Source organism: Poecilia mexicana, unplaced genomic scaffold, assembly GCF_051168715.1.
Source record: "Poecilia mexicana isolate PSO_F unplaced genomic scaffold, ASM5116871v1 scaffold_18, whole genome shotgun sequence".
In the NCBI taxonomy this organism is placed as follows: Eukaryota; Metazoa; Chordata; class Actinopteri; order Cyprinodontiformes; family Poeciliidae; genus Poecilia; species Poecilia mexicana.
Window position 1 is genome coordinate 27272980 of NW_028263387.1, and position 17465 is coordinate 27290444.

Below are 17465 nucleotides of genomic sequence, written 5' to 3' on the forward strand. Positions count from 1 at the left end.
CTGTCAGTCTGACTTTGCAATGACATCACACTTTTTATTGCATCATATTTACATAAAATATATTCTCACATTCAAACCAACTTTTCTGGTTGGATTCTGGATATTACATTAATTTCCATATCAGTTATTAAACATTATTTCTGTACTTACAGATCAGACGCTGAGCAGCTGCTTCCTTCATGTCTCTGACTTTGACTGAACCGTTTCACTAGAGGAGAGTTAGAGGAACCACCAGAGTCCGCCTCTTCCTTTACATGTTAAGGTTTTAGCATGTCTTTCTTCCAGACAATGTTACAAAATGCAAAGAAACATAGAATTTTATAATATTTTTATTCACTATTCAAAAATTACTACATCCATTTATCATAACTGCTGCCTCACATTGTCTGATTTTAGATGACCATGAGTTCTGTGGTGGAAAATGTTATCAAATAATACATAATGACTTTGTTGATAATACAATGTACTTATCACAATCCCCACTTTTGATTATAATGTAATATTTTATGTTAATCACATCAAATTTTATTCCCACAGGTCTTATAGTTTTTGCAGCAGTGTTCGCTACAGCAGGACGGTTTGTTTGATCTTTTTCTTGCCATAAACTTTAATCGTTACCCATCCCTCTTTATGGTCCGTCATGTTTTCTTCTGATTGTCCATCATTTACAGCAAGTTCATGTCTTGTATATTTCTTATAATTTTCCCTTCTTTTCTTTTTTCCTTTGTTGCAGTTGTGGCAGCACTAGATGGAACTGATGAATATTATGCAACTTCAGTTCTTGGACCCAAAAAATAAGCAGCTCAGCAATGCCACCCAGGGAACAGTGGCAGAGCTAGACTTTTAAACTTGGGGGGCCCAAATTATATATGTTACACTGAGAGGTGTGGTGTGGAAGGAAAACTCAACACCACACCTTGTTCACATTCAGAGTGAGACCAGCTTTCTGGATCCTTGCCATTACAACCTTTAGATGCTGTAGGTGATTCTCCCAAGTTTCACTGTAGATCACATCATCATCCAGGTAGGCAGCAGCAAACTTTGAACAGTCACTAAGGATAATGTCCATCAACCTTTGAAAGGTAGCTGGTGCTCCATGAAGACCAAATGGTAGAACCGTGTAATGGAATAAACCCATTCCTGGAATCTGAAAGGCTGTGTATCCCTTACAGGATGGATCTAAAGGCACTTGCCAGTAACCTTTACATAAATCTAATGTTGTGATGTATTTGGCCTTCCTCAGTCTTTCCAGTGGCTCGTCAATGCGTGGCATGGGATAAGAACCAAAACAGGAAATGCTGTTTAACTTTCTTAAGTCAGAACAAAAATGTAGTTGAGTCTTTTTTAGGAACCAGCACAATGGGATTTGACCACTCACTTCTTGATGGCTCCATCACTCCCATGTCCAGCATCATCTGGACCTCTTTTCAGTGGATCCATCATTCTTTCTGGAATCCTGTAAGGCTTAAGACGAACAGGTGTTGTATCTTTCAAAGTTATTTTGTGTGTTATAATTTCAGTTCGCCCAGGTACATCTGCAAACAGAGATGGAAAAGACCGTTTAATCTCACCCAGCTGTTGCCACTGATCAGGAGCCAGATGCTTTGGAGCCTCTTCAGATTTGGTCAATTCTCTGCATGGACTCATTTCAGCTTCCCCATCTTTCAACATGGCACTGTCTTCTGGCTGAACATCTTGTACCATCAGGATCTGCTTCACATCCATTTCTTTCATGATACTCCTTTAATAGATTTACATGAAGCAGTTGCTTTGACTTTTGTTTTTCTGGACAGATAATTTCCTAAGTCACTGGTCCTGCTCTTCTAACCACAGTGTAGGGTCCTTGCCATTTACCAAGCAACTTACTTGGTCCACTGGGCAAGAGTACTAAGACTTTCTGGCCAGTCTTCAGCTCTCTTTCACGGGCACGTCTGTCGTACCATACCTTTTGCTTTTGTTGAGCCTTCTCCATATGATCTTTAACTTGTTCTCTGTACTTTTCCAGGTTGTCTCTCATCTGAAGTATGTAGGAGATGTTTGTTGGTGAAGCGGAGGAGACAGAACAAGTGGCTGGGGAAAGGGAAGTCTGGGCCTCCCTTCTGAAGCTGCTGCCCCCACGACCCGACCCCGGATAAGTGGAAGAAAATGGATGGATGAATGAAATTATCACTAACTTTAGATAAAACCAAGTTTATGTTATTCGGGAATTGTAAAGGATAGTGATGGGTCCGGAAACACCGATGTGTCGGCTCATGTATCAAGCCCCATGACCAAAACCCCGTGTCGCTGTGCGTATTGGTTTCAGCAAGTCACGTGACCGATACAGGAACTGTTTCGAAATGACATTAACACGCCAAACTGTGTTTATAAGGAAGAAAATCTGTCAATCTGTCAAAAGCACTGGCCAAAATAACTCTTGATCTTTTACAGCATCAACTATGGAGCAGCTTCAAAGGAAAGGTTCCTCAGTGTGGGACCATTTTGATTTTATATCGGAAAATAAATTTGTTTTCATTTTTGTTGCTTCATCCGGTTCTTGTCAGTTTCTACTTGATCTATCTGAATCCAAATTCAGCTGAAACTGGCTTTTAGTTTACTTTCATATTATGTTCTGCAGGTTAAGTGTCGCATATGTTTGACTAAACTGTCTTATTTAAATAAATCCACATTTTCAATGTTGAGGCATCATGAGGCTGAGACTGAAGTCCCAGATAAACTCAGATATGCAGCCATTCTACAAGTTACTCAGGTGCTTTTTATAAATTATTTCATATACAGTGATCCCTCGCTGTAACTCGGTTCACCTTTCACGGTTTCGCTGCTTCGCAGATTTTTTTTTGTGCAGTTTTTTTCCACGGTGTTCTGCGTCCTGATTGACCGTATGATTGGTAAAAACAGTCTCCGCTCTTCTTCTCTACCTGAGTGCCAATAAAGTTACGGTATTTAATACAGATTGGAAACTGAAACTTTGAATGCCAGCTGGAAAAAAACTGTGGCCAGAGGCAGCAGAACCCGACCGGAGGCTCAGATCCGTCGCTCTGCCGGAGATCCAGCTGTGAATCTCAGGGCAGCTTGGAGGAGACGCTTTAATGTCATGAAAACCTCAACTTCAGAAGTTTACATGTTTGAACAGTGAAGAAAAGATTGAGCATTTCTGTCATTGGTGTGAAGATCTGGAATAAACTCACTAAACAGCTGAAGCAAACTCCAAGCATGAGGCATTTTAAGAACATACCTCATGGTGTTATCGTAAGTGTCATGATGGGTTTTAGTTTTCTGACCCACATGCAAGAACACACATGGAGAACAAGAAAAGGTAAAAATGATTTAATGAATCAACAGAACAATAATCTGAGCTGCTGGTCCAGGGAGCGACTGGAGACTGGAACACTGAGGTGAAGAGAAGATGAGGTGAGTTCACAGACTGTGGGAAATATGAAGTCTGGGCTGAGAGCTTATTTGGGTCGGAGGCGTTCTGAGTCAGGGGGGGAATATTGATGTTACCAGGGTAGAAGATTCAGTGTGGTGTTGCTGCTTGGCAGAAGGTGGGTCTGCGTTGACGAGTACACGGCATTGGAGGGCGGACAGGTAAGTTCTGTGACATCCGAGGAAGAGGAGCACAGGGGACAGCAAACGGGGAAATCCAGGAAGGTTAGTTTAACTCAGGAGTGTCCAAAGTTGGTCCTCAAGGGCCAGCATCCTGCACGTTTTCGTTCTCTCCCTGGTGGTGGTAGCAACCTTTTCAGCTTGTCAATATTCCTCTTAGGGCTTCTAACAAGCCATCATTTGATGCAGGTGCGTTAAACCAGGGTGAGAAATAAAACATGCAGGATGCCGGGCCTCCGGGACCGACTTTGGACACCCCTGGTTTAACTGCTTGAAGACTAGTGGGACTCGGGCTACACGTGGGTACGTTCCACAGCGTCACGAGGAGATACAGACACAAGGAAACACCCAGGGTCTGGTAGCAGGTGGTGAACCACCACTAGTGATGGGTCCAGCAACACCGACGCGTCGGCGCATGTATCAAGCCCCATAGACCAACACTCGTGTCGGTGCGCGTATTGGTTTCAGCAAGTCACGTGACCAATACAGGAACTGTTTCAAAATGACTCTGGATGCCAAACTGTGTTTATAAGGAAGCGAATCTGTCAAAAGCATTTGCCAAACAAATTCTTGATCTTTTACAGCATCAACTATGGAGCAGCTTCAAAGGAAAGGTTCCGCAGAGTGGGACCATTTTGATCTTATACTGGAAAATAAATTTGTTTTCGTTTTTGTTGCTTCATCCGGTTCTTGTCAGTTTCTACTTGATCTATCTGAACCCAAATTCAGCTGAAACTGACTTAGTTTACTTTCATATTATGTTCTGCAGGTTAAGTGTCGCATTTGTTTAACTAAACTGTCTTATTTAAATAAATCCACCTTTTCAATGCTGAGGCATTATGAGGCATGAGAATGAAGTCCCAGATACACCTAGAATAAACTCTGATATGCAGCCATTCTACAAATTACTCAGTTGCTTTTTATAAATTATTTCATATACAGTGATCCTTCGCTATAATGCGGTTCACTTTTCACGGTATCGCTGCTTCGCAGATTTTTTTGTGCAGTTTTTTTTTCCACAGTGTTCTTCGTCCTGATTGACCCTATGATTGGTAAAAACAATCTCCGCGCTACCTGAGTGCCAATAACGTTACGGTGTTTAATACAGATTGGCCACTCAGGAGATGGAAACTGAAACTTTCGATGTGTCCTGGAAAAAAAAAAAAAAAACTGTGGCTAGAGGCAACAGAACCCGACCGGAGGCTCGTTTGATGAGATCCATCGCTCTGCCATAGATACAGCTGTGAATCTCGCAAAGCAGCTTGGAGGAGACGCTTTAATGACTGCGGATCACATTAAGGCCCGGTTGATGCACACGCACATCCGCTGACCTGAAAACAGGTTTTGTTCTTTGGTTTCAATGTAGAATATTTATTTATGCAGTGTAATAACTGTAAAAATGAAGGTAATTATGTAGAGGAATATAATTCTACTAATAGTTAAAAGATATGTTTTGACTGAAAAGAAATGTACTGGGTCAAATGTACTGGGTCAATCTGACCTAGAAGTCAGAAAGGAACTCATTGCATGAGTATAGCACCTTTAAATTCCTCTATAACTACTTCACGGATTTCGCCTATCACGGGTTATTTTCGGAACGCAACCCCTAAGAAAAATATTCGCTGTAAATGTAATGTTATGTAATGTTTACTTAATTTTTTTCTACAGCAGGAGAAGTTTTGTCAAAACAGCGTAACAGGCTAAATTTCAAAAATGTTGTAAAAACTTTTTTTTTTAAATAAAAATGTGTGGGAAAAAACAGTCCATATTCCAAACACATTCACTTAAATTTTCACTTTATGGTTCATGTTCACATTCTTTATTGACTGTATATCAAATATATTTTAAATGTAACTGAAGATATGACATAATACAACATATAATATTCAATAAAATACAAAGACTTAAATCTTATTGTATAGACTAGGTCATCAAATCACTACGTTGCCTGTAGGAATTTTTAATGTCCAGCAGGTGTCAGTATTGAGCGACACAGTATCGACACAGTATCAATACAGTGTTGCTATGAGTCGAAACGCCTCATGACGCCTCATTTACCCATCACTAACCACCACAGCATCACAAGGAATCGCCTGAACAAAGAGGCACACAGGAATCACTGGGGACTTCACAGAGAGATAAGATCAGCGAGATAAATAGGAAGCCTGAAGTTCCATTACTGTCTAACACTCTGGCGTCAAAGTGTGGGCTGCTCCCCTCTTTTGTGCTCCTCCTAATGACCAAATCACCAGCAGGTGAGAAGGTAGGCCGGCGACAGCCGGTCTCGCCCTCCAGAAACAGTCCATTGGCGCCCTCTGGTGGAGAAACACAGACAACCCCAACAGCCCCACCCTGGAATCCCAACAATAAGATGAACAGGGATGATGAATTTGGCTGGGAATTACAGCACTGTGGATGACTTGGGCAATTGGGTGTGTGTGTGTGTGTGTGTGTGTGTGTGTGTGTGTGCGTGTGTGTGTGTGTGTGTGTGTGTGTGTGTGTAAATGGGTATATATTATGTATGTATATATGCAGGTAGATGTGTATGTGTGTATATGTGTGTATGTATTATTTTAATCTGGTTCAGGAAATGCTATTTTATTTATTTTGTTTTTTTAGAAGGGATACAGGAAATGGGAAGATTATTTGTGTTATGAATTACTGAATGTAAAAGGGATTTGATTATATAAGTTAAACTTCATACTCATTTTCAGACCCACAGTCACCAAACAAGTGGTGTATTTACATGTATATTTGGTAGTAATGTGTTGTATTTGGATTTACTCACATGCTGTTTTTATTTTAATTATGTAAAGCACTTTGAAATGTCTTGCTGCTGAAATGTGCTATACAAATAAAATTTGATTAATTGATAGAAATATAAAAGTCTTTATTATGTGTGTTGGTGAAATGTCTGTAAAATAAATGATCATTATCAACTTTTATTCATCTTTTCTTTTTCTTTTCTTTAGATGAAGCTCATGAGCAGGATATGAACATGCTACATGTGATCACAAGTTGAGGTTCAACTTGTTTGGTTTATTTTTGTGCTTAAAAGAAATTAAGGAAAGGAGCAGTTTTTAAGTAAATCTTTAAATTAATAAAATAAATAAAAGTGAATCTAAAAGAAACGGAAAAATTTACCCTGGTTACATAAGCTTATGCAAGTAATTATTTAATTTTAAAGAAAACTAAGTTATTTCATAGAATTTGATAATTTTTTTATGTATGTGAGTGATTCTATAATTGCAGATACATTTGATGTCCAGAGTCATTATTTTTGGTCTGGTATATTAAAATATTTAAATTTTTAAATGTTTTAGTAATTTATTACTCATTTTAATGGATCATAATATTTAACAAGTAAAAACATTTAAGTAAATACATTTAAAATTGTTTTATGTAGCTGAAAAACCAAGACTTCTTGTTGTCCGAGTTGGGTACTGTCTTTTTTATTAACATGAAAAATGATGCAAAAACCTGTTTTATTATTTTTCTTTGGTGAATTTGTTTTTTCTATCTTTTTTTTAAACTGCCTAAATGGTCAATTTAATAACAACATCACATTAAATTAACTCAAAATACCCTTAAATTTTTATACCCTTAAAAAATTTGTGTCCAAGAATTTTCTGCTAACTCTGTTACCATATGGTTTTGTCCCTGTAAATCTGGGAAATTGCCTTGGCTATATAAACTACATAAAATTAAGTCATTTACTTTTCCTGTAAGACCTCAAACACAGAAAGGTCTATGTGCCATTCTCTGGGAAATATTTTAGTCTAAAAATCACAATCACCAGGGGTTATTGTTTTCAACGTCAATCTTGTTACCAAAGTATCATGAGAAAAATACCACAGATTTTTGATCAGAGACAAGTTTATTTAATGGTTTTTAAACCATTATCTCATTGGTGTCATGTATTTTCAGAATTTCTACTCATAAGTGGAGTTTTTAATAAAAATGTTTGAAATGATCAATTCTGTTACCAAACAGGATAACAGAGTTGATGGTAACAGAATTTTCAGTTCTAAATTATTATGGTCCTGTCAATTCTGTTACTAACACCAACTCTGTTAGGTAACAGAGTTGACATGTTTATGACATACTTTCACAAAAACAAAAAGGAAAACTGTTGTCTAGAGCGCCATATACATTGTTGGTTGACTTCTGCTGTGATTGAGTATTACTGACCAATTTTATTTCTAAAAGAATGATGGTTTTCAATGAGTTCTAATGAAAAACGTTTGACCCTATGCGAATAACTCTGTGAAAAGTTGAGTATGTTTTAATTTTTTAAAATGTATTTTTAAGTAAAACATCTCCATTTAAAGTATTTGGGTAGTAGGACACTTGGTGTAATGGAATAAAAATATTTTAGTCTGCTAGAATTTATTGTTTTTTTCACTCACTGTCTATAATGTCTGTAACAGAGTTGACATACCGCAACGCATATGTTTTTTCTGAGAGTAGTCACTTAGTATTGCTACATCCACCACAACGTGGTGGAGAATGACCGAGCTAAGATCCTGTGGGACTTCCAGATCCAGACAGACAAGATGGTAATGGAGAACCAACCGGACATTGTGGTGGTGGATAAAGAGCAGAGGATGTAAGAGCGGAAATACTATCTAAGGAGTTGTTTGGCGGAAAAAAGACACTGGCACTTCGGCGGAGACTTTGGCTTCGCACTAGGTCAACCTGACCGAATTCTTTCCTTCCATTTGCGTGCAAAGGGCAAATGGAGCCAGAATTTACTGGAAAGGATGTCTGTTGGTGCAAGATAAAATCAACAATTTGAGATAAATTGTTCTATTCAGCAATTCTGAAATGGAGCAGATGTTGAGTTCGTGAGGTCCAAAATATTTTAAAGGTCGCCCAATACACACTCAGTATATCGTGCCAGAGTCTTTCTGCAAAACAACAGTAGCACGCCATTGGTTGAAACTTTCCAACACACACTGATGAAGATGGAAAAGTATAAAACAGGTCGAGATTAAGACTTCGGGGAGATTTTTGTGACAAGACGATGACGATGAAGATTTTTGTATTGAACTGAAGAAACTGTAATGAGGTATCCGTGGTAGTGTAATAAATCTCCGGCTCGTCTATGGCCTAGCAGCAAGAACTACGTCTCTGTGCGTTATTTCTTTTACTTAGATATTTAAGAGTATAGCCACCTTTCTAATCCTCAATAAGGAAAGCCGTTGTGGTGGATGTACCAATACCAAGTGACCACAACATCAGGAAAAAGGAGCAACTGGAGAAATACCAGGGCCTCAGAGAGGAACTGGAGAAGGCCTGGAAGGTGAAGACCACAGTGGTGCCTGTGGTCATCGGGGCCCTCGGGGCAGTCACCCCCAAACTGGAGCAGTGGCTCAAACAGATCCCAGGAACAACATCAGACATCTCAGTCCAGAAATGTGCAGTTCTAGGCACAGCCAAGATACTGGAGGAGAACCTGAAGCTCCCAGGCCTCTGGTAGAGGACCCGAGCTCAGAGGATGAAAGAGAGAGAGAGAGAGAGAGAGAGAGAGAGAGAGAGAGAGAGAAAGAGAGAGAGAGATAGAGAGAGAGAGAGACCACCCACAGAGGGTGAGAAGGGAATTTATATATATATATATATATATATATATATATATATATAGAGAGAGAGAGAGAGAGAGAGAGAGAGATAGATATATATATCTATATATAGATATATATATCTATATAGTTACAGCTGCTTTAGCAACAAAATCAAATAAATCCCTTTTTGGCAGCAAAGTTATGTTTCAAAGTACTGTACCATAAGGATGGATAGATAGATAGATAGATAGATAGATAGATAGATAGATAGATAGATAGATAGATAGATAGATAGATAGATAGATAGATAGATAGATAGATAGATCTATGTGGCGAAAACGGGCTTCTATACAATTTCAATAAAATTCAAAAGGAAAATACAATCCCGGAAGTATTTCTTTTAGCGCATGCGTAAATGAGCTGAAGGGAGGGCTCCTGCTCCTGGCACAGATCGCGCAGTTACAGCCCCACCCTTTCTGCCTCTGCAGATCTCTGTGGCAGCGCGCTGAGTCTGTTCTAAGTTAAACTTCAATGTTTTTTGTGTTTCGATAAAATGTTTTCCACTTAGAAACGTCGCAGGAATCTAAATTTTAGACGGAGAGATCGACGCAACCAGGACATGGCTTCTTCTCTGACTGCGTCTCTGTTCCTGCTGTCTGTGGTCTTCATGCAGTTTGTCGCTGCTGCAGGTGAGATTCAGCTGTGTCACACAGACAGATCCTTCCCCATCAAACTACTGCTGCTTATCAGTTCTACAGACCAGATGGACATAAATGAAAATGATATTAAATGGAGCTGTGGAAGAACAACATATGCCCCTTTTCCACCGGCTCTACTGCAGAGTCTTATTTCTCCGCGTTTCCACAGACCCGGCTCGGCTCTGTAGCCTCCTTGCGATGGGATGGGGTGAGGAGGGTTTGAAGAGTCTAGGAGTTGTAGTTTTTTAATTAGAGCAGATCTATGGCGATCTAGATGCCAAAAAATGGCGAAAATCTAACTTTATTGAGTTTTCACGAATCAGAAAAAGGTTTCATAAATCCCAAACATGGTTATAAATATTCTGCTATTAGAGAAGAATAATCTAGTCCAGGTTTGAAGTGTCTATGAGTTGTAGTTTTTAAACTAGAGTTGATTAAAGATGCGGAAAGTAGTGAAAAATTACGTGGAATCGCCCTTTAGATATTGGAAGCTGGAATTGGAAACCAACTTCAGCTTCGTATAAAAAAATTGGAGTAATTATAAACGGAGCACTCCGATTCTAAGGAATGTGCAACTGAGTAGGATTGTAGTGTTTCCAACGTAGCTGTTGGTGACACCGAGTTAAACCACAAATGAAGACCCTGGAGTTCAGTTGCAGCTTGTTTGTCTTCATGAACATGTGGTGAAAACTGAAATGACAAAAAATACGCTCCATCTCAACATGTGGAGACATATATACCCAAACTAAGTGGTTCAAGTTTGCTGAAATAACATTACAGGAAAATCAACAATAATATCCAACTAAACAGTATAATCTGCCATATGATGTAACTTAAGGCGTTCCTGCATGACAATTCAGAGTGGATGACATCTGGTAACATTTCCATGCTGCCTCTTGCATGTGAACCTTTGTTTCCAAAGCAAAACCGGAATACCAGAAGTACGTAACCGGGACCGGAAGTAGACTTTACCGATAATGTATTGTATTACCAATAATGAACAAAACCGGCTCTGCAGCGGCTTTATTTCCCTCCTGTACTGTCAGATCGATGCTCCTCAACTTAGAAGCTGCATCATATGAGTTTGAAAACATTTCTCCGTCATGCCTGCTGCTAGCATGTGCTTGTTCTAAATGAAAATTAATGCGTTCTTCTTTGATTTACAATTTTGACTTCCAATGATTCACTTCCTGCTAAAGGAAGTGAATCATTCCCTGGTGGTTGAAAAAAAATCCACAGAAAAGTCGCATGTTCAAAGTGTAGGAAAAAGAGTAGCAGGTTAAAGTCTGGAAAATACGGGAGGTGAAATTGGACAATTTCCACGGCACACCTGACGGTCACTCACGGTGCACTAGTGTGCCGCGGAACAGTGGTTGAAAAACACTGAACTACAACACACGCCCATGTAAAACTCATTAAGCTACTTTACCGCTAAGTCAGGATGCCATATAACTGTTAATAAAGTGTATAATGATCTACGTCATGATTCTATGGCCAGACGTAAGGGCAAAGAGAAAAGAAAAACAAATGTCGCAAAATTTCAAACTCGCTACAAAACACGGAAGTGATGGAAACTACAAATAAGCGGTGAACAAAGATGCCAGTGTTCTGTCAGATCAGCATATGTTGTCAGATAGTCGTACGCTTAGCTCAGACATGTATGCGATGTCATTACCATATGATTTTATTATTTAATGGTTATAATACAATATTTAGTAAAACTTGTTTAAAGGACACACTGTCTACTATCAGGGAGCTGCTCCATGCAGAGGATCGTAATTGTGAGTTTAATCACAGGCAGGGACAGGAACGAGATCGTTAAGTTTTGTAACGTAATGACCGTGAGTTAGCATCGCTGCTAGCAGCTCGTTTCTCTGAAGAGCTGACGGTAATAAAATGAAAAGCAGAGAAAATCTGAGATCTGTCATAGATCTGAGTTGCACCGACAGTATAAACACCAGAACTACACAAGGTCATCTTACGACACTTTTGTAAGATGTGATGTGAATTTTATTTTTCATTTGTATTTAAAAAATAATAAAGTTCATGATCTGAGTTTTTATCATTATGATTGGGCCTGGAAATTTTATTTACAAGACAAAATAAAATATCTGTATTTATTTAATCCATCAGAACCAGAACCTCGAGGTTCTCCGTTGCTGAGTGTTGCTGCAAATCAGAGGAGAAATAACCGCAGCTGCTCCAGACCGTAATACAGAGAATCTCCCCACTGGACCAGAACCGAACTAAATCAGATATTAACCTGTTATTGAGAGCAACTTTCCACTGGAAAGAGTCGTCAGAAGCCCGGGACTGTTGTGCTGTTCGTGGCTGTTCTCTAATAATCAGACCACATTTAGTTTGTGGCTGCAGCAGCAGGTGTGTTTTGAACTGCTCCCAAAACAAAGGCGGTAGTTTTCATTGCCTACTGGCAGATAAAGAAACAAAAAGAAGTTGGTTAACAATTTTAAACTTGAAACCCAAAATGCTTTTTGTGCTCATTTCATTGTGTGGATAGAAAGTCAAGGGAAGAAAATCTGCATCTGAAGCAACTGAGTCAGTGAAGTAGCTAACTTTGCTAGTGCAGGTTATTTACAGACATTTCTTCAAGTCGTCATCCCTCCCGGCATTAGCTGTAGGTTGCGGTAAAACTATTTCCACATGTAAGCTGTGAGACCTGGAGTTCCCACATATTTTATAACCTAAAACCTCTGTGGAAAGCTGGTTAGCGAGTTGCTAATATGCAAACAAATGGCGGTTCTGGTTAGCGGCAGAAGTCTCGCCCATAAATCATACAAAGCCTCATGGGACGTAGGAACAACGTGAATAATGGCCGCTGCAGCTAAAGGCTCGCTAACCACAATTATAAAAGAAATCACTCTCTTTTTAGCATCTAAGCAAGTGATTGTGACATTTTTACTTAAATAACTTGCTACTTTACACTTTAGGGGGACAGTTTTCACCAGCTTCAGACATTACTAACCTGGAAACATGAATAAATTGCCTCAGTGAAAGAGGAGCCTGAGGAGCGATGGGGTGGCGGGGCTCCTCACTTTTGGCCTCTTGGTGAAACGCTGTCTGCATTTGGTTCCGCCTTTTTTTCCTTTTGATTTAACATGGTATTTCTTTCAGATTCAGTCTAAAAAAACATACATAATACATTGGAATACTAATAATTTATGTGGTGGCTTATACTCTTAAGCAGATTTTCTTGACTACGTTGATTAAAATCTCCCACTTTATGGTGTTTCACACCAACAAACTGAATAATCTTAAGTGCAAATTAAATTACAAAATGTCCAAGTAAGTCAGTCTAAAGTAAACTCGGATAACCCTAAAGAGAAAAAAAAAAACACACAAAGGGAGCATCAAACCTCCCAAACACAAGCTTCTAGCTTGTCAAAACAATCTAGAGCAGAGTCAAACTGAACAAGCAGAAACAAAATGCTTCCAGACTGCCCAGAGCAGTTACAATTAGTGATGGTTCAGACGACACAGAAACCTCGGCACATGCGCCAAGCAAACAAGATGAAACCCTGTGTCGGTGCGCGTACCACTTTAAGGAAAACCACGTGACCGAATCACTTCCTGTGTCGTTTGGATGTGACCCTGCCAAATTGTATTGATGAGGGTGAAACTGTGTCGACACGTTTGTGGGTTTTGTTGGATGGAGAAACTTTGTGTTCTTTGCTTTGCGTTGGTATTTGACTGCAGGTGTTTTGTCTGTCATACCTCGTCAATCCAGCATACCTTGTGGTAATGCGCACATCGATGTTACGTTTCTTATAAATCCGTCATAACTGTGACGGATTTACACATTTTGTGTTTTTCCTCAGAAGTTTATAGTAAAAAAATTAGCAATAACAAAACAATAAACCCTGATGAGACCAAGAGTTTTTTTTCCAATTTTAAGTCCGTTCTTGAATCCAGGGTGATTAATGGTCCATCAATCAATAATCCGACTGTTTTTAGTCCATGATCCAAGGCAATAGGTCCAGAATGAGAAAGTAGTTTGGTTCGATTAAGTCCTGCCTCAAAGCTGCGGTGATCCGGTAGCTCGCCATCCTGGGTTGAAACGGGGTGGGAAAAACCTGACCTAAACAAGGTCATAAATAAAAAATGAAAACAAATTAGCCTTCACATTTAAACAGTTATCCAATGTTTAGTTATGCAAAATAACTAAACATTCACTAAAAAATAAAAAAATAGCTATATTCCATAAAATATTTCTCAGGAATCATTCAAATGAATTTCAAGTTAAAGATCACATTAATGTTACAGATCAAATTAAAGTGCATTTTCAAGAGTCAATTAAACTTAATTGACTTCAGTATTGTTTCAATAAACAATTTTTTTTTCTTTTGCTTTGTTGTGCAACTCCAAAGAAATTAACCAATTCCAGATTTCTATAGGCCGTCAACAAAATCAATGAAAAGTAACTAAATCTATCCTAAAAGGATGAATTTACAAAAATCAAAGGGACTATTTAATATTTTGAGGATATATCCTCTATTCGGCCATGAAATTCACAAAAAGAAAACGACCTTTTAATCAATAAGACCAATTTTGAATCACCAATACATAGATTGAGTGGGCGTGTCGCCACCGCATTTCTATTATTAAAAAAAACAAAGTACATAAAACAAACAACTCGCCGTCAAGCGGTTGCCAGAAAACACCCAATAATATAATCGATCGGCTGTGTTCATAGGGCTCGATCCAGCTGTATTCTTCCATAAGTTTGGAAGACGCCAAGCACAAGCAGCTAGCCACAGTGACGGCAGCAACAGCAATGCAGGAGATCCGAATTCACCTGTGACCCGGAACTTAAAGTGTGCCATCAGTTTGACCCGCCAAAATAAAATACAGGCTGATTATTTTGTGCAGATTACAACTGCAACTCGAGCACAAACACCATTAGGTTTGGGTGCAGGTCGTGGGTGGTACACCATCTATGGGTAAATCTGGGCAGAGAGCAACTGGGAAAAATCCAGTGACACGTTTTGATTTTACGTAAACTCTGTGGACTGGTCTTGGAGCGTAGCCCATCTCTATCCCCCTCCGGACAAAGTTGTAACCACACGCGCTCTCAGGTGAGAATGACTGACTGTGTGTGAGCCTCCAGCGTCTCTTAAGATGCGAACTGGCTTTAAATCAAAGGGATCAGGTGTCAGTGAGACCAAGCCATCGAAAATGAATGGTTCAAAACAAGGATCAGGTAATTTGTAACTACAACCAGTGCTCCTATTTTGGGGTTCTGTTTTCACAAAACCAACACCTTTAGTTTGTTCAGAATTTTGCTGTGATTTACGTTTTAAAGCTAAACAATCAGTGATGACATGTCCAGGTTTGTGACAATAGAAACACTCACAGCTTTCCTTTGGAACTGTGGGTTTAACCAGTTGAGACTGTAGCACAGAGCTAACATGTGACTTTTCATTAATAATGAAAGATGACATACGGGTAAGCACATACTCATCAGCAAGAACAGCAGCAGACGAACGAGTGGTCACCTTCTGTTCATTTAAATACAAGACCACCCAGTCAGGGATGCACTTTTTAAAGACTTCCAACAATATTAGCTCACTCAAAGTGTCATAATCGTTGACCTTGGATGCGGCGCACCACTTATCAAAGAGAAGGCCTTTCTCTCTGGCAAACTCAACATGTTTGTCCAACAGATTTTCTGTCTATAAGCTTCTGGGACCAATTCATAACCTGTAAGACAGCAGCTTTAACCAGGTCGTAGGAGATGCATCTTTAAAGGAAGTGCTGCTAACACCTCTGGAGCTTTACCAGAAATTAATAATATGTGAACGGTAGATTGCTCGCTGTTTCTGATTGGTTCCTGTTTTTTTACAGTTAATTAAAATTTGAACTGAAATTTCTAGTCATTCTGATCGGCTGAAGTTGGGCGAATCTAATTTAGGTTCAATTTCGGTTGCTTTTTCTTTTTTTTTAAGTAGCTGTACATAGCTTTTATTCTCATGCTATTTTTGCTTCCCGGGAAACTAATAAATCTCTTTCTCATTCAGTGATGTGCGTCAAGAAATAATTTTTTTAATTAAAAATTCAGAAACAACACTAGTCATAATATCAACAGTAACAGTAGCTCATCTCATTTGAAGGGGGGTAACGTACCTGGATAAGTGGAGTGGAGCCGGGACCATTAGAGCCAGTGGAAATGGGGCAATGAGAATGTTGGAGATTAAATTCAGTTGAGAAATTATTCATTTCAAAGTGAAATTAAATATGTGTTATATTATCCAGCTCAGATCATCAATAAACCTCAGAGGCTCTGCTTGTTTCAGATCTTCTATTTATTCAGTTCCTTTAATAAGCAGGTGAAATATTAACTGGTGGCTGGATTTTCATGAAGCTTTTATGGATGTTTTGATCAAATGATTTTTCTAAAAATTATGCTGCGAGGAAGGCAACAAAAAGAATCCTGCAGAGATTATGTTTTTTTTAACCATATTTTTTAAAATTATTTAAAATTGTCTTCATGAAAACATCTTTTTCTTTTCTCAATATTTATACCGACTTTGACCTTTGACCCTGATGTTTCTTCTGTTAGATGAATATCTTCATATTGATGGATCTGAGTTTGTTGTTCCAGCAGCAGAAACTGATGAGTCTTCATCACAGAGACCTGCACTGATCACTGTCTAGTTAAAGTCCACTTTGACCTCTGACCTCTCTGCTCTGTTTTCTCTCCTTCAGATCAGAACAACTTCATAAAGACAGCTGAACCTGGAAATTACCTCATTCTCCCATGTAAAGATCCTGACCAGGGGCGGATCACAGTCATAGAGTGGAGGAGAACTGATCTGGGTCCAGAATCTGTCCTCACGTACAGAAATTTTCAGTTTGATCCAGAAAACCAGCATCCATCTTACAAGGACCGGGTTGATCTGCTGGTTGGTGAGATAAAGAAAGGAGACGCGTCTTTGATTCTGAAGAACCCAACGACTGACATCAGTGGAACGTATCAGTGTCGAGTCGTTAAAGACAAGAGTGGAAAGAAACTGATCAGCACCGTCAGCCTCCAGGTTTCTCCTCCTCCTCCTCCTCCTCCTCCTCCTCTTCCTCCTCCTCCTCCTCCTCCAGGTGAGAGTTTGTCTCTGGATCAGAACCAGCAGCTTCCTGGTTCTGATCCAGATCAGATGATGATGATCTTCAGTCAGATCAGACTAGAGGTTAAAGGTCACATATCTAGACAGTGTTTGATTGATCATGACCTTTAACCTTTATAATTAATATCAATTGAATTTGATTCCTTTTACCTTAAATACAAACTATGTTCATGAGTTATCAGAAAGGTCGGCTCTGCTGGTGATACCAGAGACTTTTTTGTTGTCTGTCATTTTGACTGACAGCATAAAAACAAAACTGTCATTAAATTAAGATGTAATATTGAATAACTTGAATAGTTTTATTTTGAAGTTGATAAGCATAAGTAAGAAGTTGATGTCTTAAACTAAAATTACGTACTGATATTTTACTAAACGATGCCTTGTATAGGCGTAACTTCCTGAAGGACTGGTGTGGACATGTCCCCACCAACTCTGGCCTGAAGGGGACAGTCCCACCAATA

The 17465-nt window shown here is 39.2% G+C and overlaps 2 protein-coding genes across 3 annotated transcripts in view; one reads left to right on the plus strand and one right to left on the minus strand.

The window, feature by feature from the left end:
* LOC106906657 (putative high affinity immunoglobulin gamma Fc receptor IB) overlaps positions 1-286 on the minus strand; it is a 75624-nt gene extending 75338 nt beyond the window's left edge. The window contains exon 1 of one of the 2 annotated variants that reach the window (XM_088015626.1): positions 151-277. In XM_088015626.1, coding sequence (XP_087871752.1) covers positions 151-181 — 31 coding nt within the window. In that variant the 5' untranslated portion in view covers positions 182-277. Of the gene's footprint in view, positions 1-150 lie in introns of both variants that reach the window. The other variant, XM_088015627.1, reaches the window with a different exon arrangement.
* Positions 287-9595: 9309 nt separating this feature from the next.
* LOC106906654 (hepatitis A virus cellular receptor 1-like) lies at positions 9596-17245 on the plus strand. The gene is made up of 2 exons (XM_088015713.1): positions 9596-9859; positions 16592-17245. The coding sequence occupies exons 1-2, from the start codon at positions 9790-9792 to the stop codon at positions 17113-17115; spliced, it is 594 nt and encodes a 197-aa protein (XP_087871839.1). The 5' UTR covers positions 9596-9789; the 3' UTR covers positions 17116-17245.
* The last annotated feature ends 220 nt before the right edge of the window (positions 17246-17465 follow it).

What these genes read in the sequence shown, in the direction of transcription:
- LOC106906654 (XM_088015713.1), top strand. Translation starts at nt 9,790, where the DNA reads ATGGCTTCTTCTCTGACTGCGTCTCTGTTCCTGCTGTCTGTGGTCTTC. An exon ending in GCAGTTTGTCGCTGCTGCAG is followed by an intron (nt 9,860 to 16,591) that starts GTGAGATTCAGC and finishes TCTCTCCTTCAG; the next exon opens with ATCAGAACAACTTCATAAAG.